This window comes from Callorhinus ursinus, unplaced genomic scaffold (genome assembly GCF_003265705.2).
Source record: "Callorhinus ursinus isolate GAN/ISIS: 27379988/994484 unplaced genomic scaffold, GSC_fseal_2.0 scaffold25, whole genome shotgun sequence".
Classification (NCBI taxonomy): Eukaryota; Metazoa; Chordata; class Mammalia; order Carnivora; family Otariidae; genus Callorhinus; species Callorhinus ursinus.
Window position 1 is genome coordinate 7,632,425 of NW_027397087.1, and position 22,279 is coordinate 7,654,703.

The 22,279-nt window shown below is 50.2% G+C and overlaps 2 protein-coding genes across 2 annotated transcripts in view; both read left to right on the forward strand.

The window, feature by feature from the left end:
* IVD (isovaleryl-CoA dehydrogenase) overlaps positions 1-22,279 on the forward strand; it is a 192,643-nt gene that overhangs the window by 55,519 nt on the left and 114,845 nt on the right. The window lies entirely within an intron of this gene.
* On the forward strand, positions 736-2,903 carry CHST14 (carbohydrate sulfotransferase 14). The gene has a single exon (XM_025884554.2). It carries the CDS (start codon positions 967-969, stop codon positions 2,095-2,097), a length of 1,131 nt encoding a protein of 376 aa, XP_025740339.1. The 5' UTR covers positions 736-966; the 3' UTR covers positions 2,098-2,903.

Below are 22,279 nucleotides of genomic sequence, written 5' to 3' on the forward strand. Positions count from 1 at the left end.
CCTTGTGCGCCCCAGCTCCTCACCCTTCAAGATGTGTGCTGATCACACTAGTGATCACCAGGCACCGACTTGTCATCGGCCCCTCACCAGAGCGTCCCAGTTATCCCACCTCTTCAGGCCTGGGGGAGGAAAGACAGGAGGGGAGAAGACTCCATTTCCAGACATTTCATCATTACCCAGTGGATGAACACGGTAATCCACCAGGTACTGTTAAATCTAACGGTCACCATGGAGATGAGCCACTGGTCAGTGCTTGGCAGTCTTGCTCCTCTTTACTGGAGTGGCTAGGGCAGGGTGGGTGGGGGGAGCACACGGGGGACTCTGCTTCCAGCGAGAAAGAAGAAGGATTTCCCGCAAGCTTGGACTCAGCGCACAGCGCTGCGGGTGCCCTCTGCCTCCAGACGCGCCGTTGGAGGAAGGTCTCAGCCAGGCCAGAGTGTGCGGCAGGGCGTTGGGTGCAGGTCCTCTCCGTCCAGCTCCCCGAGGGCACGCGCTGCGCGAGAGGGAGCCGTGGCCTGGGTCTCTTTTGCCTTTCGGGCCTCGGCAGCTTTTGTCTCCGAAGCCCGGAGCACCAGGGCGGCCCTGGCTCCGGCGCCCTCTCCCGGGTGGGGGTCTGCACGCGCCCTCCGAACCCGCTCGGTGCAGGGGCGCCCGCCCCTCTCCCCGCCCCCGGCCTGGGCCCGCCCCCCAGCCTGTGTCACGGCGGGGCCGGGGGCGGGGAGCTGCCGGGCGGGACATCCGGCCACGGTCCCTCGCCGCGCCCGCCCGCCCGCCGCCCGCTCCGGCGCCGCAGTCCGGGAGCCTGCCACCCCCGCGCGCGCCGGAGCCTGCCGCCCGCGAACTGCTCCCCGAGTCCTCCCGGCAGCTGCGGGCCCAAGCCCCCGGCTCCCGCCCCCAGCCCGGGCCCGCCTCCCGGGCCGCCCTCCGACCCGCCGGGCCGGCGCAGGCCCCCACCCCGGGAGCACCATGTTCCCCCGCCCGCTGACCCCCCTGGCGGCCCCAAATGGCGCCGAGCCCCTGGGCCGGGCGCTGAGGCGGGCCCCGCTGGGCAGGGCCCGGGCCGGGATGGGGGGGCCGCCCCTGCTGCTGCCGTCCATGCTGATGTTCGCGGTGATCGTGGCCTCCAGCGGGCTGCTGCTCATGATCGAGCGGGGCATCCTGGCCGAGATGAAGCCCCTTCCTCTGCACCCTCCCAACCGCGAGGGCGCGGCCTGGCGCCGGGCCCTCCCCAGGCCTGGGGGGCTGTCCCTGGAGGCCGGGGACCCGGACTTGCAGGTGAGGCAGGACGTCCGGAACCGGACCCTGCGGGCCGTGTGCGGACAACCGGGCATGCCCCGGGACCCTTGGGACTTGCCCGTGGGGCAGCGGCGCACCCTACTGCGCCACATCCTCGTGAGTGACCGCTACCGCTTCCTCTACTGCTACGTCCCCAAGGTGGCCTGCTCGAACTGGAAGCGGGTGCTGAAGGTGCTGGCGGGCGTCCTGGACAACGTGGACGTGCGCCTCAAGATGGACCACCGCAATGACCTGGTGTTCCTGGCAGACCTGCGGCCCGAGGAGATTCGCTACCGCTTACAGCACTACTTCAAGTTCCTGTTTGTGCGGAACCCCTTGGAGCGCCTTCTGTCTGCCTACCGCAACAAGTTTGGCGAAATCCGAGAGTACCAGCAGCGCTACGGGGCTGAGATCGTGAGGCGGTACAGGGCAGGCGCGGGGCCCAGCCCTGCCGGGGACGATGTCACCTTCCCCGAATTCCTGAGATACCTGGTGGACGAGGACCCTGAGCGGATGAATGAGCACTGGATGCCGGTGTACCACCTGTGCCAGCCTTGTGCGGTGCACTATGACTTTGTAGGCTCCTATGAGAGGCTGGAGGCTGATGCCAACCAGGTGCTGGAGTGGGTGCGGGCACCACCCCACATACGATTCCCCGCGCGCCAGGCCTGGTACCGGCCGGCCAGCCCCGAGAGCCTGCACTACCACTTGTGCAGCGCCCCGCGGGCCCTCCTGCAGGATGTGCTGCCGAAGTATATCCTAGACTTCTCCCTCTTTGCCTACCCGCTGCCTAACGTCACCAGGGAGGCCTGTCACCAGTGACCGTGGGTATGGGCCGGCGGCTGTTGGGGACTGGTGTTCACAATGCCAGCTACCTGCCATTTAGAGAAACCCTAGCCCTGGGGACTTGGGGCTTCTCCAGATGCCTATCCAGGCAGCACTGCCCTCAGAAGTTCCTTGTCCAGGGTGGGTGCCCACAGTGGCTCAGAGTACAGGGTTGGTTGGACAGGAAGCCTGGTGCTCCCCACCGGGGGGATTTCTTAGGGGCCATGTGACCTTTCTTGCCCTGGCCGGGGCTAGACACCAGTTTGCCAGCGAAGCAACACATCTGTTCTAAAGACTGGCTCCGGGCCCCTGGTTGCAGGGACCGTGCCGTCCACTTGATCTACCTTAACCTGCGGCCAAACCTAGAGGTGACACCAGTCAGGAGAATGACCAGAGCCGGGGATCCTGGGCTCTGATCACCCATTCATCTACTCCCCGTGCCTCAGGCTGCAGTCAGCATTCGTGCCTTACAAATGACTTTTGTGCCTTTCTGCTTCAGACTCAGAATTTCCTGCACTTTCCAGATTCTTTCTGGTTTTCCAAGGAAAGGAAAACTGAGTCAGGGCCTTTGCCTGGTAGCTCCAGGACTTGGCCCTGCACACATCCAAAGAGCCCTGTGCCCAGCCTTCCTGGGGGGCTCTGGGCACCTCCTCCCTTGCCCCAGGGTTGTGACTGTGGCTGGTGGATCTGGCTGCCTCTTTTCTGACTCATTTATTTAAAATTTGTACTTTTTGATAGAATGCTTGTGAAGGCTTTGTTTTTCAAATTGCTGAATTTTTAATAAAGTTGTTTTGTATACAAAACCAGCATCTGTAATTCTCTTTCTGAGCTCTTGTGTTTGCAGTCTCTCCATGACGCCTGTCTCCTCAGGTCAAGAGAGGGAGCTTGCAGGTAGAGAAAGTGAGACCAAGTATAAGTTGCTTGGACCAGTCCAGTGGGCCATGTCCAGACCAGGGAGCCTTGGGGGGCTTCCCATAGGCCATACCTGATCACAAACTCAGCTTCTGGGATGCCACGAAAGGACAAGCCCCATTAGGAATGACCCCCGGTCTAGAGCACACCTACATGGATTATTCCCTGAAGAAGGGGGTAGGTGTGAGACATTGACTCCTCCTCCTCTTAGGCAGGAATAGTTCTTGATTGAGGAGGCCCCAGATGCAAAGGGGATTGTGGTGTGAGCCAGGGGAGGTTATTCCTGGCATTGAGAATTACAAAGAAGCCAAGCAGTTTGGGGGAGGAGCAGGGTCTTGCTGAGGACGACGTAGGGTCCAGAGGAAGTTGTGGGCAATGTGGGAGGAATACAGTCTGAGCACTAGAGGACAGGCCTCCGTGTGACCTGTTCCCCAATGCTATCCAAGATCCCAGGACCACCAGAGGATGGGAGAAAAGGCAGCTGGGCCCGCCCTGCCCATGGGAGAGATGCAAGGCCAGAGCCTGCCCTTCCTTGTTAGTCCTGTCATATACCTCCAGTGGGAACTGCTGTACTTAGGGAACCGAGGCAAGGGTGAGAAGCACCAGAGAGGGCGGGAGGGAGGGAGGTGGGAAGGGCCCCTTTGCAGGTATCACTTATACCTAGCCTGGCTATTGGCCTGACTTTAGAGGAGAAGTCAGGGGAGGGCAATTCTATGGGCACTCATGGTTCTCTGCTATGACTCACCAGGAGGCCTTTACTTGATTCCTTGTCTAGATCAGAGGCCCCTCTTCAAGGTCCCCTTGACTCTGGACTTGACCTCTGATAGCACTTGCTCCGTTGTAACTGCCCAGTTACCTATCAGTCTCTCCCATCGAGAATGCAATTGTGTGAATTTGACACTGTGTCTGTCTCGTTCCTCTGACGTTCCCAGATCCTAGCCCAGGGGGCTGGCATGCAGTAGGCTTGTAGATGGCCGGGCAGAACCCAGGTGTACATCTTGCTGCAGGACAGAGAACACTGTGCTTGGAGTCATCCAGACGGATCACTCCCCCAGCTGCCTGATTACCTCTCTGAGCCTCCCCAAGCTCTACTGGATCCCTGGAATAATAGCAGAGTCCTGTGAGGATGAATGAAGACTAAATGAGTAAAAGGACGTCTCCTAGCTCCCGGCTGAATGGATGTTCTTTGAAAGGCTAGTTGAACACCTGATCCCTCAGAGGCCTGTGGGGACAGGCGAGAAGCCAGGACACTGTCCATCCAACACTGGAGACTGGAGCTGCCTCTGGGCAGAGCTCCTTCGACCTGTGGGTTCATTTCCCCTGCCAACTGGTCAGTCCTGGTTGGTCCTTCTCTGAGGTTCCAGCCCCTCTCAGGAGCCCCCTCTTCCACCCTCCCCCCAGCTGCTTTCCTCCTCCCGCCTCCCTGGGCTTGGAACAGCTACCCCAGACCTACAGCAGCCACTCAATCCCCCTCACTAGGGCCTGCAGCAGGGGGAAGGGGGGGACCCAGAGAATGCCTGCCCCCTGCCCTGCGTGCCTCATTTAAATCTCCCCACGGACCGATAGCAGAGGAGTTGTCCTGCTGTCATCTGGACACGGAAACTGGCACAGGGAGAGTAAGTACCTTGTCCAAAGTCCAGCCCGGGGCTGTGTGCCTCCCAAATTCCAGGAGGGGGAGGTCGGTGATGGCGGGGGGTGAGGAGAAAAGGGAATAGGAATGTGAAGGAAAAGGGTGGATTGGGTTGTCTTTGGGGGGCACTGGCACACATTCTCCCTCCTTCCTTCATTTTTGGAGAATCCGATTCAGTCCAGCTGACATTTACCAGTCCCTGGCCCGGAGGAGTGGGGGTCAAATGAAGTCCTTGATGCGGTTGGCTTATTGGTTCCTGTCCTCCCAGGCAGAAGAGGGTGCCAGGCCCCAGAGCATCCGACAGCCAGAAGCAGACACCTGTGGTGCGGGCAGGAGGGTTGGAGGTGAGAGGGAAAGGGCCTGCTGAGATTTTTCCCTGGGGTCAGCCCCGAGGGTCTTAATTTGTCATCTACCCTTCTTTTCAGGAAAAAGGGCTTCTTAAAAGGAGGTGCCAGAGAGCTGTGGGTGGTCAGGTGGCCCTAGTAGGCCCCTACTAGGCACCCAGATCAGAGCGAGGGGTATGTGGCAAGCTCTGGGCCACCGGGGGCGGGCGGGGGGCAGAGGCATCCACAGACCCGCACACCTGGACTGGGTCTTCTTGGAATTCCCCCTTTGCATTGGGTCGGCCCTCGTCCCCACACAAAGCTACTGCCACCGGCCGGCGCCTCTGAGGACAAGGGTCCCCTTTCAAACTGGCTCCAACCTGTACAACCTAGTTCCCCAGGGTACAGGGGCTGGGGCGGGCAGTTTAACTTCTCCGACTGGCGGAGGGCCAGGGACAAAGGAAAGGGGAGGAGCCTGAAGGGGTGGGCCCTCCAGGTCCGGGCCCTGACTCCACCCCCAGGCTCCCGTTCTGGTCCATTTTTCATCCTGTCGGATGCTGCTACCCAGAAACCACCTCACCTTAATTTCTGACGTGCTTTTCCCCTGCCCTTCCCTCCCTGCAGGAGAGTGCCCCCCGCACAGACCTTCTGCGGGAAGTAACAAGGTCCCACTGGGATAGCTAACCACCACCCCCGCGCCCCACTCCCCCCCCACCCTCCACCCCACTGTGAACACAGAACCCTCACCTTTTCCAGGGGTCACAGGAGGGCCAAACCTGCAGGCCCCTTCCCGGGGTGGATCCAATGTTTTGTTTGGTTTTTTTCCTGAACCAGTCCCTGCCTGTTTTCAAGCAACAGGAGAGGCCTTCTCTCTCCCTCTCTTCCTAGAGGAAAATACGAATAATTAACAAAGCTACTCTGAAATGAGAGCACTTGTTCCCCGGGCACTGCCAAGTCCTCTGCATGCGTCACCCTCTTCATTCTTACAACGCAGCAAGGTAAGTCGAATTGTTCCCATTTTATAGATAAGGAAATTCTCCCCAAAGAGATGGCCGGGGTTGGGATTCAAACCCGCTCCATGTAGTGTCTGCCCCTCCAAAAGTGGGGCAACTTAAGTCCCTCGTAAGTTCTCCAGCTCACTGCATCTGCTGATAAGCATTGTGTTCATTTTCTCGGACGTTTGCACCCTCCTCCAACCTTCTTTCCCAACACCCCACACGTGAATCTGTCCACAGGCCCCTCTGGCTATTATAAAATCCTCCAGATTTGCCCACCCTGCGAATCAACTTCCGAGGGGTGTTGGACCCACACCTCGAATATACTAGACTTTCAGCTCAGGTCCTCTGAGGAGCAGGTGTCAAGATAGAATTAGACATGCAGGAGATGGATAGGAGAGAACAGCTGTGTGGGATGAGAGGGGGAAGGAGCCAGGGTACGCAGGAAGAGCCTGGCACCTGTGAACGGACAGAGGGAAGGAAGATTGGCTGGGAAGGGTCTCAGAATACAGTGCAGCTCCACGAAAGGCCCAGCAAGGCCAGTGGGGAGTCCCAAAAGGTGCGGCATCTGGTGGCTTTGCACTTCTCACAGCAGGTTCTCTTGAAGGGAGATGTGAGCAGGGCACCTCCGTGGCTGCCACACGGCCCCTACGTGGCTGCTCTGGCCTGCGGGGATTGTTCCCCTTACGTTCTGTGGTGACCTTGCCAACAACCAGAAGATCGCTGTTGGCCGAGCAGGAGCCTGTCGATGGCTGGGGGACCCTGAACTGAGACCCTGGTCCCTGGCTTTATAGCAGGACCACTGCCCCTGCCTTTCATGTGGGCATTGGAACACATGTACCGTCAGCATGCCCAAATGCCCATGCCGTCATTTTCAGGGTGCTTTCTCTGCAGTGTACCCAACTCGCTGCAGGTTCTGATTGTCGTTGGTCTGTGCCATTGTCATTAATTGGGTGGATATTGATATTCACCCTCACCTAGCTTCTGTCTTGCATAGGCTCACATCCTTTTAGCTGGGAACAGACTCACCTACAGGCTGGGTCTGGATGCTGGCGCTCCAGACCTCCCCGGGGATATAGTCTAGGCTTCCTCCCAGTGTGATCATCCAGCTGGCTTTAAACTCAAGGGGCAGCCTGAGAGGGAGGGAAGTTGCCCTAAAGGGAGCTTCCGGGGACCCACATGCCCAGGAGTACCACCTCTTCTGTAGCATCCTCCTACTGAACTCTTCAGCTTGTTACTGCCCAGTTCTGGACCTGCCTGCACAGAGACAACAAAGAGAATCACAGCTTCAGTCCTGACTGTGCCATGGTGAGAGGACAAGAAGGACCAGGGTCAGGCCAGGTTATCCCCTGCCCCTCGACCCTCCAGCAGAAAAGCTGTGCCGGTCTCAGCCTTTGGGTGGGGTTTTGCGAGGCAGAAAGACGTGAGAGGCTTCGGGACCTAGGGAAGGAGGAGCCTGTTGCATCACTCCTGTTGCCCCACAGCGCCCCCAGACCCGCTAGGCTGCCACCTTGTCGTGTTTGCAGATGGAGGGAACTACGTACTCACCCTCCCCACGGAGAAGGAGGTCATCAATGCTCCACTGGATCATTTCTCTGTCCTCAGGCCTGGGGACACTGAGCTGTCCCTGGGACCCCCACCCAGAACCCCAGGGGTAGCAGAGTCCCAAGAGTCCAAGCACTGTGGCTAGAGGGGCCATCAGAGCAGAAGAGTCCATGAGGGCTGGATATCAGGCTGGCCCCTAAAACATGCTGTTGCGAAGGGCCACAGACTGCCTGGAGGAAGGCACTTGAGGGAGGCCCAAGAACAGTGGATTTGGCTGGGCAGGGGTGGGGGAGATGGGGCAAGGCTTTCTGGTTGAGTAGCTAAGTCACATGGGGGTCAGCTGACCCCTGCCAATTCTGGCATGCCTCCCTACCCCATGATGAGAAGCTGTAATGGGCGTCTTCCACAGAAGCTGCTAGCCGCAGTGGCAGGCTAGTCCCCCGTGAGAGGGGTCGCTTGCTGCCTGGGTACAAGTGTCCAGTCATAAAAAGAGAGCTATTCTGATAGATGAAAGAGAGAGCTGGCCTAACTAAAGCAGGAGAGCCAGGAGGGACCAGCCAGCCCCTGGGCAACTTTTAGGGAGGAGTCTTTGATTTTTGTCCCTGAGACTACCCTCAGCCCAAGCACCCACAGAGAACAAAGTGAATAGACGGGGGACTGGGGAAGCGATGGGCACAGAGGAGGAATACAACAAGGAAGGGGACTCATAGTCACAGCTCAGATACCTGGTGCTCCCTAAGGCTTTTCTCAGCTACTGGCCAGTTAGCCCCTCCCTCCTCTGAAGTCCCATAGTCCCTAGAACACACTTCTAGAAAAGGTTTCAATCCATGATGTTATTTGTCTGTCCCTGCCCTGTAGACTGGGGGTTTCCCAAAGGCAAAGGCCAGGCCTTGTTTTGCTTTGTATTTGGTATGTAGTAGGTGCTCAATAAAGGTCGAATAAGTGAAAAGTCAGATGATTGGATGGATGATTACATGGATGGATGGATGGTTGATGGTTGGGTGGATGGATGGATGGATGGATAGGTGTGTGTAAGTGTGCATGTGTATGTGTGTGAATGGAAGGATATACGGAGATACATAGTTGGATAGATGGGTGGATGAATGGACTGACGGTTGGGTGGATTGGTGGATAAGTGAGTGCATGGATGGATGGATAGGAATGTGAGTGAGTGTGTGTGTGTACACGTGTGAATGGAAGGATGGATAACTAGGTGAATAAGTGGATGGATGGATGGATGGATGGATGGATAGATAGATGGGTGGATGAATGGATGAGAGTACATGGATGGGTAGATGGGTAAATGGCAGCAAAGAGAATAAAGGAATAGGAACTTCTTCAGGAAGTGGAATCAGGAATCACAATGGACATCTGGCAGCTAGCATGACTCCTTAAAAGGAGGAGACTGGAAAGAAGGAGAGATGTTCCACCAAGGAAGCAATAGTAGAGGTTCAGGAAGTGGAGCAAGTGGCCCAGGCAGAGCAGGGGAGAAGGGGTGTCGCCTGGACTGGCCATAACATAGCCAGGTTAGAGAGATGTCCTGAAAAGTGGAACCAAGAGAGGAGCCAGGAGGTGAGGAGTGGCTATGGGAATTCCACAAAAGGAAGACTCCCAACAATCAAATGCCTTCTCTAACACAGAGGTAGAGGGGGCTGCATGTGTTCCCGACCCATCTGGGCTGCCTAGAGGAAGTGGGTCACAGCTGCCAGTGGTTATTGGGAAGGGAGTCCCCTGAGGTATTAAGGACAATGAAGAACCAGATTTCTGCATTCCTGTCCAGACTCTGCCACAAGCCTCTGATGATCTTGCTCAGTCCCTTGTCTGAGTCTCAGTTTCATCACCTGTCACCTTCACTACCCCCACGAGGACTTGCTGATCACGAAGAAAGGAGCTTTCCATGGCATAAAACTCTGCACAGACAGAGGGCTGGAGAACAGCAAGGGGGTGGTGAGAGCTTAGGAGTCAGAAGGTCCTGCATTCAGAAACTTGCTCTCCTGCTCAGACACTTACTCGCTGGGCCAATCGAACAAGTCTCTCTGCCTTTCTGAGCCTGTGTCCCCACAAGCAAAATGAGCAAAACAACATCTCTCCCGAAGAGCTGTAGTGAGGTTTCAAAACGGAACACGCCCGGCACTCAAGAGATGGGAGCCAGTATTACATAGAAGGGACTCATCGGTCTGCTGTGCGGGGTTGGGCAGCCAGGGCCCAGACATAAGCTGGGTCTCCCAGAGGAAGGAACACCTCTTTCTCATTCTCAAAAAGTACCGTCTGCTCCTCAAAGTCTGCACCTGGAAGGCTGCCTCCAGCAAGCCTGGGATTAAGAGTGTCATTTCCAGCTCTACTCTCTTACCTTCCCCAGAGGAGAAGTCTGCAGGCCAGGCACCCAACATGGCTGATGACCCAGGCTGGGTGGGCCCAGACATCCTCTTCCCAGAGTGTGAGAGAAGGAGCTCCATCTCTGTGTCGGGAACACTGTCATCAGCCCTTGAGGGACCAGGCAGAGTACGGGAGGCTCCAGCAAGGCCCCACACCCCGAGTGTGGGGTGACCCTGCCACCATCTTGTGCCAGAGTCATTCCACTGTGCTATAGCCACTCTTTGGTTTTAGGGAACCATCCCCACGTAGATGAAAAGTCAAAAAAGTGTAAGAAACTATCATTCATGAGCTGTTCTTTGTGCCAGACTATAAACATTCTCTCCTATTTTTCATTTTGAAAAAAATGTTCTAACTTACATAAAAGTTGTGAATATAGTACGCTGAACACCCAGAAATGTAGATTCATCAGTTGGCATCTTGCCACCTTTGTTATACGTCTCTGTATATGTATGTTTTACTAAACCATTCCCTTCCAGAATAGATTACAGACATCTCAACGCTTCACCCCCAAAATATTTCATCATGTGTCTTCAAAAGAAAAGGACATTCTGCTATATAACCCAATATATAATCAAACCAAAGACGTTTCACATTAGTACAACAGTATAAGTCCACATTCAAATTTTCCAGTCGTTTAGATGATATCTTATGACTTTGAATTTTTTAAATCCAATCAAGGATCATACACTGTCTTTGGTTGTTGTGACTCCTTAGTCCTTAGCCTCCTTTCATCAAAAACAGTTTCCCAACTTCTTTTTTTTTCTCTTTGGTCTTCCATGCCATTGACATTTTGAAGCATTCAAACCAGGTCTTTGCAGAATGTCCCTCCATTTGGATTTTCTGATGGTTTCCTCATGGTTAGATTCAGGCTGACCTGCATGTTTGACCCTCCTCATGGCTTTCTGATGGATTTTACTCGTCCATTTTACAGAAATGAAGACAGAGGCTCAGAGAGAGCCATCACACAGCTACTGAGAGGCTACCCAGATTGGATGCAGAGAGCTCGGTGGTCAGTCTGGGCTCATACTGCACACTGCCAGGAGCATCTGCGAAGTCTTCCCAGGTGGGTTCTTAGGATAGATCTGTTATCAGCCCCCTTTAGCCCCTTGGCCATGAATAGAGAGCAGATTCTGACAGGAGCCAGTAAGGGGAGAAGAAGTGCCCCCCTGGCGGGGGGGCATCTCCAGTATACTCAGCAGTGAGCCCTAGTCTCCAAGTCAGCCCTGGAGAGAACCCCAAAAGTCCGTTTAAGCTGTTTTTTTTTTTTTTGTCCATTAGGCCATTTTGGAAATGTGACTTTTTCTGCCCCCTTCTAGACCTCCAGGGGAAGTGATGCATCACATCACACACACACACGCACACACACGCACACACGCACACGCACGCACACACACACGCACACGCACACACACACACGCACACGCACACTACTAAGGGTGTAATAATCTTCTGGAGACCATCATCAGTGAATTCTGTCCTGTTGCCTAGCAACCCTAGGGCATTTCAACCCTTCCCAGCCAGAGGGTAGGTAGAGGGGGCATCCATGTGACTGGCTGGGTATCTCTTACTCTGGAGGTCTCCTGGCCCTGCTTCCTTATGTCTAGTTGCCTAACAACCAAAGAGATCCTTGTGCTCTGGGGAGCTCCGCTCCTCCTCTTAAGAGATGAGCAGACTCTCTTTAGGGCCTTCCCTCTTGGCTGGGGAGCCGCGCAGGTGGACTATAGAGTGGGGCTCCTCCCAGGGAGGGGTTCCAGAGAGCTAAGAGGAGGACACATACCTCCGCCTGCAGTGAATCTTTGATGGGAAAAGGGTAAAAGGAAAAGATCCAGGTGCTAAGACGGTGAAGCTTCCTGTGACACGCGCCGCAGAGGTTCAGAGCGCTGCTGGTTGGGGTCCTGGCCGTGTGCCTCCGGGAAAGGAGAGAGACAGGTGATCCATGTATCCGGGCAGCCCCTTAAGCATCCAAGCCCGCAGTTAATCTTGAATATGTGTGCATAACTTTAACCGTTTGCTTTGAGTAAGATTGAGGCCACAGGTACTTGCCTGGGGTCCTCAGGACTCCTTAAGGGTCTGTGGGGAAAAGTTACATCTTTCTTTTCCCAAACCTCTCCTGAAATGTCTGAACTATTTTATAAGATATTGTAAATTCATAGTTTTATGAAATAATAAAATTGGGAACTTTGTCATAGAAATCACAGACATTTTTATATCACTTCACAGTTGTTGAAGATATTATAAGCTATCGATTATCCTCATCACTGCTTAGAAATTACAAGTTATTAGACCTGCCATTAGATCCTTAATGTGCTCATGAAGAAACATAAATCACCATCACAATTTCATTTTTAACGTTTTAATAATTAAATGTCGAGGTAATTGGCTTCCTCTGCAATCCCTCCCCCTTTTTTTTTTTTTTAAATACAAAACATTATTCTGAGGCTTCACCAGGCCACCAAAGGGAGCTGCAGCATGAAAAAAAGTTGAAAGCCTCAGGTTTAGGCTATGGAAGTTTTGTCAAACTAAGACCCAAGGAAATATTCTGGGGAGTCTTCTCATTTTGAATGGTAACGTAAACAAATTACTGCATAGCGTTCCTGAGGGTTTGAACAACCTCCTTAGCATCAAGTACTGCCACACCAGCCCTATCAGCTTCTGAGTTTGCATTTATAGCAGAGACAATGCCAAGCAGCTCCACCCAAATTGTTCCATTCTGATTAGAAAAGAACAGAGATGGACTCCTGGCTGGCTCAGTCGGTGGAGCCCCAGCTCTTGATCTTGGGGTTGAGTTCAAGCCCCAGGTTGGGTGCAGAGCTTACATTTTAAAAAAAGTTTAAAACGGAGGGCCTGCGTGGCTCAGCCAGTTGAGCCTCCAACTCTTGATCCCAGCTCAGGTCTTGATCTTGGGGTCGTGAGTTCAAGCCCTGCATTGGGCTCCGGACTGACCGTGGAGCCTGCTTAAAAAAAAAAAATAAAAAAATAAAAAAAAATAACAACAGATACAGATAAAATATGGAAATGGTGACAAAACCAAAAAGAAGAAAAGTGGCAAGGAAGCTGGTAGGACACAGTGTCCCGAACCAAAGAACGTGCAGCCCAGCAATCAGCAGCAAAAACAGGTGGGCAGAATTCTGCCACAGCAACATGGTATCATTTATCCCATAAAATTAATGCTTTCAATTCGGATTGCTTGTAGTAATAATTTTGTTTGAACTTGTAATTTTGTTTTGGTTTTCACAGTAGTATAGTAATTATTAGCAGAAGTGTCATTAGCTTCATGTTTTGTGCCTACCTGAGTAGTAAGTTGCCGGCAGAGATCTGGGTATTCTTTCTTCTCCTTTAATGGGGGTCTGTTCCTCAAGGGTGAGAAACGCCAGGCTCCGGTACTCACTGATAGCTCTTTGTGTTTCCTTCTCTACCTCGTTTTCTTTTGAAGAATGACTGAGTTAGGGCCTCAAGCATGGGAATGACTCAATTTCAGAGGCTCCCCAGATACAGGTTGAGATATCAAATTTACCTAGTAATTTCTGCAGGTGTCAAGCATATGCATGATTCCTTGATTTGTCCGAAGTCACTTTCCCACATTGTGAGGACTGAAGCAGATGGGTAGTTTTATTTCCTGAGCAATTTGGACTGTGTTTGACTTTCTCAAGATAGGGTTTCCTTGTGATATAAGCACTAATTATGAAGTGGGGGGGACCCATACTGTCATGAAGTCAAAGCGAGAGGCCAGGCTGAACATATGGCGGACATAAAATATTCCTCCTTTCCTAATCTATTCTGGAAAGCATTTAAGTCATATTTTCTACAGTTCTATCGATTGATCGAAGGATATTCTAAATATGCTATATATATACTTTTTTCCTATAAAAGGGCCTGAAAATGAGAAAACCTACAAAGTTTCATAGGGTTCAACATTAAAGTCTCAAAAGAGTCAAAAGTAATGATTAATTTCGACCCTCTCGAGGATCAAATATCAAGCAATCTACCAGTGTTAGTTTTTTATTTTTTTTTAAGATTATTTATTTATTTATTTAACAGAGAGAGAGACACAGCGAGAGAAGGAACATAAGCAGGGGGAGTGGGAGAGGGAGAAGCAGGCTTCCCCCTGAGCAGGGAGCCCGATGCGGGGCTCGATCCCAGGACACCGGGATCATGACCCGAGCCGAAGGCAGATGCTTAAAGACTGAGCCCCCCATGCGCCTGGTGTTAGTGTTTTAAGATAGTGTGTATCTCTCATCGGAGTCCCATTCAATGTGGCAATGTCATGCCCAGAACTAAAGGCTCCTTCTCGGTTTGAGTCCCACCTGCTCCCATTGTCCCTCCACTGCTGTGTGGGCTTTTCCAGTTGTCCTGGTGACCTCACTCTATGTTTCCAGGCTACTCAACAGCCTGTGGAGTGGCAGCCAGCCTTGGACAGTGCCCTTGCCCCCAGCTGTGCCCTTCCTCGGGGCAGCTTCCTCTTGACACTGCCCCCCCCCCCACTGCTGTGCACTGTGCCATTGTGACCTTACTCTCAAATCAGCTCCCCGTGCCACCACGCCTGACCCCTAGAGGTTGGGATCATTTTTCTTCTATCATTCAGCTGTTGAAGTGTGCAGAAAGCTCAGGTTTACATTCCTTTTCTAGAAAGAACTTGGAAAATAAGCCTTCCAGGGCCTGGCGGGAGGATCTTGCTTGAGGAACATCAGTCAGAGCAGCATGAGAAGAGATTCCTAGACGAGGAGTTCTTTTTGTGTGTCTGTCTGTGTGGTAAAACACACGTAACATAAATTTACCCTCTTTTAACAATTTTTTAAGTGTATGGTACAATACTGTTAACTATATGCACATTGTTGTACAACAGATCTCAAGAACTTTTTCATCTTGCATGACTGAAACCAAACCCATTAAACTAGAACTCCCTATTTCCCTTCCCTCGGCTTCTGGCAACCACCATTTTACTTTCTGTTTCTATGAGTTTGACTGCTTTAGATACCTCATGTAAGCACAGTTGTGCCGCATTTGTCTTTTTTGTGGCTGGCTTATTTACTCAGCATCATGTCCTCAAGGTTCACCCGTGTTGTTAGAGCACGTGCCAGGATTTCCTTCTTTTTTTTAAAGCTGAATAATAGTCCATTGTATGTATATGCCACACTTTGTTTATCCATTCATCCATTGAGCATTACAGTTTCTTCCACATTTTTGCTGTTGTGAATACTGCTACCGTGGACATCGATGTGCAAATATCTCTCCAAGATCCTGCTTTAAATTCTTTTTTGGACATATAACTAGAAGTAGGACTGCCGCATCATAGGATGGCTCTATTCTTATTTATTTGTTTAAAGATTTTATTTCTTTATTTGAGAGAGAGAGAGTGAGGGAGAGTGAGCGAGAGAGAGAGCACGAGGCAGGGGAGAGGCAGAGAGATAAGTAGACTCTCCGCTGAGCAGGGAGCCCGATGTGGGGCTCGATCTCAGGACTCCAGGATCATGACCTGAGCTGAAGGCAGACGCTCAACCAACTGAGCCACCCAGGCGCCCCCTATATTTATTTTTTTGAGGAACTTCTACACTGTTTCCAGTAGCAGCATCATTTTACCCTTCCACCAACAGACCCCAAGGGCTCTGATATCTCCACATCCTCACCAAAACTTGCTGTTTTCTGTTTCATTTTTGTTTTGTTTCTTACAGTGGCCATCCTAATGGGTATGAAGTGACATCTCATTGTGGTTTTGATTTGCATTTCTCAGATGATTAATGATGTTGAGCATCTTTGCATATGCTTGTTGGCCATTTATATATCTTTGGAGAAATGTCTATTCAAGTCTTTTATTCATTTAAAAAATGGGTTATTTGTTTTTTTGTTGTTGAATGGTAGGAATTCCTTATGTATTCTGAATATTAACCTCTTATCAGATTTATGCATTGCAAATATTTTTTCCCCTTCCATAGGCTGCCTTTTTACTCTGTTGTTTCCTTTGTTGCACAAAAGTTTTTAAATTTGATATAGTCCCATTTGTCTATTCTTGCTCTTTGTTTTGTTTCGTTTTGCTTTGCCTGTGCTTTTGGTGTTGTATCCAAGAAATCATGGCCTGTCCAATATCATGAAAGTTTCCCCCATGTTTCTTTCTAGATGTATAGCTTCGGGTCTTTCATGAGGTCTTTAATCCATTTTGAGTTCATTCTTATAGATGGTCTAAGGTAAGAGTCGATCCTGATTCTTTTTCCATGTAGTTATCCAGTTTTCCCAACATTTGAAAGACTGTCCTTTCTCCATTGTGTTGTCTTGACACTCTTGTTAAAAATCATTTAAGCATGTATGTGAAGGTTTATTTCTGGGCTTTCTATTCTGCCCCATCGGTCTATAATATGCCTGTCTTTTTGTCCATACCATACTGTTTTCATTACCGCAACTTTGTAATATGTTTGGAAATCAGGAAGTGTGGGGCCTCCAGCTTTGTTCTTCTTTCTCAAGATTGTTTTGGCTGTTTAGGGTCCTTTGAGAGTCCACATAAATTTTAGGATTTTATTTCTATTCCTGCAAAAACGCCACTGGTAGAACAGAGGTTCTTCCCCTGTGGTCTCATAATCTCTGGCTGGCACTCGCAGTGCTGAGAGCCCCCTGGAACTGTGTGTTGAGCATTTTTATCTGGTCTGAGGGTTTTCAAGAACCTACAGATTGGGCTCCTGATCATTTTTTCCACAAAGGTCAAGAGTGATCACTGGGGGCAGTCGATTTGTCATTATACAAGGAGAAATCACACACAGGCATAAAATCCAAAGGAACTCATGGAATACAAATCTGGCCTTATTGTTACTTAGTATAGTTACCGGTTTTTTCATTACCACCGTGGACACTTGGGGGAAGATAACTGCTGTCCTAATCCATACCTTGAAGGCTTAGTTCTGAAGAGCAACATTCCATTAACTGATTATAGCTATCGGAGTGTTTTGTCCTAAAATGGATGTCTGCTTTTCTCAAAACCTGTCCTCTTTTTATGTTTGGGTCTCTGCTGGCCTATCATCTCAGACTGTAAGCCCCAGGGTGCGTAAAGGACAAGTGTTATTTTTTAATTGTCCCTGCCTTATTGTATTAGCTATGAGTTTGGTGATGGACTTGTTACTGTGCATGGTTCCGGCTGGTGTCGGAGCAGGTTGGGGGGCAGCTCCACCATGTGTTGACACATTATGTTCAGCAGTTGGTAGTCTTTTTTTTTTTTTAATTTTTAATAGATTTATTTAAAAACATTTTTTTAAAGATTTTATTTATTTATTTGACAGAAAGAGACACAGCGAGAGGGGGAACACAAGCAGAGGGAGGGGCAGAGGGAGAAGCAGACTCCCCACTGAGCAGGGAGCCCGATGCAGGACTCAATCCCAGGACCCTGAGATCATGACCTGAGCTGAAGGCAGATGCTTCCCTGACTGAGCCACCCAGGTGCCCCCCCTTTTTTTCTCCAAAGATTTTATTTTTAAGTAATCTCTATGCCCAATGTGGGGCTCAAACTCACAACCCCACTCACAACCCCAAGATCAAGAGTCCTATGCTCCACAGACTGAGCCAGCTAGGCACCCCTAGCAGCTTGTATTCTTTTTTTTTTTAAAGATTTTATTTATTTGACAGAGAGAGACACAGCAAGAGAGGGAACACAAGCAGGGGGAGTGGGGGAGAGAGAAGCAGACTTCCTGAGGAGCAGGGAGCCCGATGCGGAGCAGGGAGCCTGATGCGGGGGCTCGATCCCAGGACCCTGAGATCATGACCTGAGCCGAAGGCAGACACTTAATGACTGAGCCACCCAGGCGCCCCAGCAGCTTGTATTCTTAAGCATAATGGGACAACACACTTTTCACAATAATTGTTAATGTAATCATTGTTAATGAGACTGCTATGGGCTGAATGTTTTTATCCTCTCAAAATTCATTTCTTGAAGTTCTAATCCCCAATGTAATAATATTAGTAAGGGGGGGTTGCTTTGGGAGGCAATTAGGTTCAAATGACATCATGAGGGTGGAGCCCCTGGAATGGTACTTAGTGTCTTATAAGAAGAGGAAGAGACCAGGGGCACCTCGGTGGCTCAGTCAGTTAAGCGGCTGCCTTCTGCTCAGGTCATGGTCCCAGGGTCCTGGGATCGAGTCCCATGTTGGGCTCCCTGCTCAGTGGAGAGCCTGCTTCTCCCTCCCCCTCTGCCTGCCTCTCTGCCTACTTGTGCTCGCTATCTGTCAAATAAATAAAATCTTAAAAAAAAAAAAAAAAAAGGAGGAGAGACCAGAGCTCGCTCCCTCTCTCTCTCCTCCTTATGAGCACACAGTGAGAAGGCAGCCATCTGCAAACCAGGAAAAGGGCTCTCTCAGCAGACACTAGATCTCCCAGTACCTTGACCTTGGACTTCCCAGCCTCCAGAATTGTGAGAAATGAAAGCTTGTTGTTTAAGCCACCAGTCTATGGTTTTCTGTTATAGAAGCTCGCACTGACAAAGAGAGACTCTTACTGATAAAAACACAGGTCAAATAACAGGATGTTATACTTTATTTTTCAAAATTCAAGGCATCCTTTTTGTCCTGGAAACTACCACCTGAATTACAAACTTGAAGGTTATGTTTCCTTGGACCAGCAAAGGAAATTTGCCCTCTTCTGAGGGCCTGCTCCGCTGCCTTTCCCTTCCGCCAGAGTGGGTATGACTCTGTCCACATTCCCTCTCCCTCTGGAACCTCCACTTTACTCGGAAGTCTGAGGTATTTTGCCATTCAGAGTGTGCTGTCCCTAGCATCTCCGGTCAGGAAAGCATCCATCCATGCCCTGGTCATGTGTGGGTGCCTACCTTGGACCAGGACCATGCTGGTGTTTCCCCAGCGGAATACAAATCTCATTCAGGTGATAACAAGCCTCGTGACAAGTTTTGGTGATCAAATATGGTGGGGAAATCCAGAGTTACACTTGAATTTTTTTTTAAAGATTTTATTTCTTTATTTGACCGAGAGAGAGCACAAGTAGGCAGAGAGGCAGGAAGAGGGGGAGGGAGAAGCAGGCTCTCTGCTGAGCAGGGAGCCCAACGTGGGAGTCGATCCCAGGACCCTGGGATCATGATCTGAGCAGAAGGCAGCTGCTTAACCAACTGAGCCACTCAGATGCCCCAGAGTTACACTGAAGTTTAAAGATTACTGCGGGACTTCTTTCCTGATATTTAATGTGTCTTGTAGATCTGAATGGAAGGCGGAGACAGTGGAGCTGCTCTTCCAAACTTATTTGACTGCATAATCCCTTTTTTTCACAGATCTGAGTCCACTTTGGGAAAGCCACGTCTGCAGGAGGCTCAAACCAGCTCCTAAATCAGCTTTACTGTTTTGACTCTTCCCTGTAGATAAACACATGTACTGGGACGCCTGGGTGGCTCAGTGGGTTAAGCATCTGCCTTCTGCTCAGGTCATGATCCCCAGGTCCTGGGACTGACTCCTGCATCAGGCTCCTTACTCAGCAGGGAGCCTGCTTCTCCCTCTCCCTCTGCTCATGCTCGCTTTCTCTCTCTCTCTCTCTCTCAAATAAATAAATAAAATCTTTTTTAGGGGCGCCTGGGTGGCTCAGTCGTTAAGCGTCTGCCTTCGGCTCAGGTCATGATCCCAGGGTCCTGGGATCGAGCCCCGCAATGGGCTCCCTGCTCAGTGGGGAGTCTGCTTCTCCCTCTGCCCCTCCCCCTGCTTGTGTTCCCTCTCTCGCTGTGTCTCTCTCTGTCAAATAAATAAATAAATAAAATCTTTAAAAAAAAATCTTCTTTAAAAAACGCACATGTACTAAATGTTCCCGTCTACTTCTAATTTCTAGAAGTAGCAGAAATCAGTAGGTCTGAGTCAGGTGGAGAGCTGGGTGGTGGGCACGTGAGCATTTATTACTCTTTGAACTATACATATTTTATTTTATTTTATTTTTTTAAAGATTTTATTTATTTATTTGACAGAGAGAGACAGCGAGAGAGGGAACACAAGCAGAGGGAGTGGGAGAGGGAGAAGCAGGCTTCCCGCCGAGCAGGGATCCCGATGCGGGGCTCAATGCCAGGACCCCGGGATCACGACCCGAGCCAAAGGCAGACGCTTAACGACTGAGCCACCCAGGCGCCCCTGAACTATACATATTTTTTATGTATACTCTTTTGTATATATATTTTGTCAAAAATTATTTTTTTCTTGCTTTCATGCTAAGTACCATAGCCTTTATAATCCACCTACCATGGTTTGTTGCCTAGAAATGGGGAAATGAGCTTCTTGACGTTTTAAATTATAGTAAGCAAATCTAAAAATTGGTCAGAACAAGTTTATTCTTTTCTCACTTATCTACTATTTTAAATCTGTTTTCTTCAAAGCATACGTAAAGGGATTGGGAGGCTTGGAATGACTGTAAACATCACTCCGTTGCACTGTGTGCCACAGCGTAGAAAATGTCACCTTCGAAGGCTCACCTTGTAAGCCCCTGTTCTTTCCCAAATATCGAGCATAGTGGTTTAGAGCACAGGGTTCGAAATCAAGGAGATCTATATTCAAATCCCCATTTCATTACTCCTCTCTATGACATTGGATAATTGAGTCACTTCTAGCAGCTTCAGTTTCCAGATCTGTAGAATGGGATTTCCTTGAAGATTTAGATGGCATCATGCATGTAATGCTCTATAAATTGTGGCCATACATATGAAGTATGAACCAGCACCATGACTGGTCTGGCCTCGTGAATTAGCAGGCAGAAGGGGGCAGCAAAAAGTCTTCCTGCCTGCTACCTTTGTGATGGTTAATTTTATGTGTCAACTTACCTGGGCCATGCGGTATCCAGATACTGAGTCAAACCTTGTTCTGAGTGTTCGGGGACGAGATTAACAGTTGAATCAGTAGACAGAGTAAAGGAGATTGCCATCCCTAATGTGAGGGTCTCATCAAATCCGTTAAGTTCTGAATAGAAAAAAAGCCTGACTCTCCTGAGAGTAAGGGGGGGAACTCCGCCTACCTAGCTACTTTGAGCTGGTACATTGGTCTTTTCTGCCTTTGGACTTGAACTGAAACATTGGCTCTTCTTGTGTCTGGAGCCTGCTAGCTTTGAACTGAAACTACACCTATCCACTCTCCTGGGTCTCCAGCTTGCCAACTGCACATCTTGGGGCTTCTCAGCTTCCATAACTGCCTGAGCCAATTCCTTCTAATAAACACACATGCCCGCGCGCGCACACACATGCACACACACACCCTGTTGGTTCTATTTCTCTGGCGAACTGTGACTAATACAATTTCGGTAGCTATTCTTAAAAATTCACAATTAAGACAACCAAAATGACTGGAAAACATCAACATAAAGACTGGTATGAGAATTAAATATACAGTTCCTCCTAGAATTAAGACTGACGGTTCTAAGGGTTAAAACGGAGAAAACATGGAGTGCAAGGACCACACACTCATATAATGTTGCTGTAGCACAATGACAAAAATGGGGGGAGAATGGGGATAGCAAATGCAAAAAATATTTTCAGTGTCCTCAGTAATTATATCAGTGGTGGTAGTATTTTTTTTAAAGATTTTATTTATTTATTTATTAGAGAGCACGAGAGAGAGAAACAGCATGAGAGGGGAGAGGGTCAGAGGGAGAAGTAGGCCCCCCGCTGAGCAGGGAGCCCGATGCGGGGCTCGATCCCAGGACTCCAGGATCATGACCTGAGCCGAAGGCAGTCGCTTAACCAACTGAGCCACCCAGGCGCCCATCCGTGGTGGTAGTATTAATGTTATTCTGAGACTAGTGTGTGTGTGTGTGTGTGTGTGTGTGTGTGTGTGTGTAAGGGGGATAAAGCTGATTATTAATAATGTGATATTCTAATTTTGTCCTGCCCTGTGTCTTTGAGAGCCAGGCTTCTTGGACTGGAAGGAAGGAGATACAGATGTAATATAGAAAAGGTTAAGTGAAAATGCTGTAGTCTTGCGTTCATTTTTTTTTCTTTTTAAGATTTTATTTATTTATTTGACAGAGAGAGACAGAGCAAGGGAGGGAACACAAGCAGAGGGAGTGGGAGAGGGAGAAGCAGGCTTCCCACTGAGCAGGGAGGGAGCCTTATGCGGAACTCGATCCCAGGACCCTGGGATCACGACCTGAGCGGAAGGCAGACGCTTAACAACTGAGCCACCCAGGCACCCAAAACACATGTTTTTAGAACATACTATGTTCTAAACTGGTATGTTTATTTTGGGCTATTTTTATTTATTTATTTTTAAAGATTTTATTTATTTATTTGACAGAGAGAGACAGCAAGAGAGGGAACACAAGCAGGAGGAGCGGGAGAGGGAGAAGCGGGCTTCCCGCTGAGCAGGGAGCCCGACGCGGGGCTTGATCCCAGGACCCTGGGATCATGACCTGAGCCAAAGGCAGACGCTTAAGGACTGAGCACCCAGGCTTTTCAG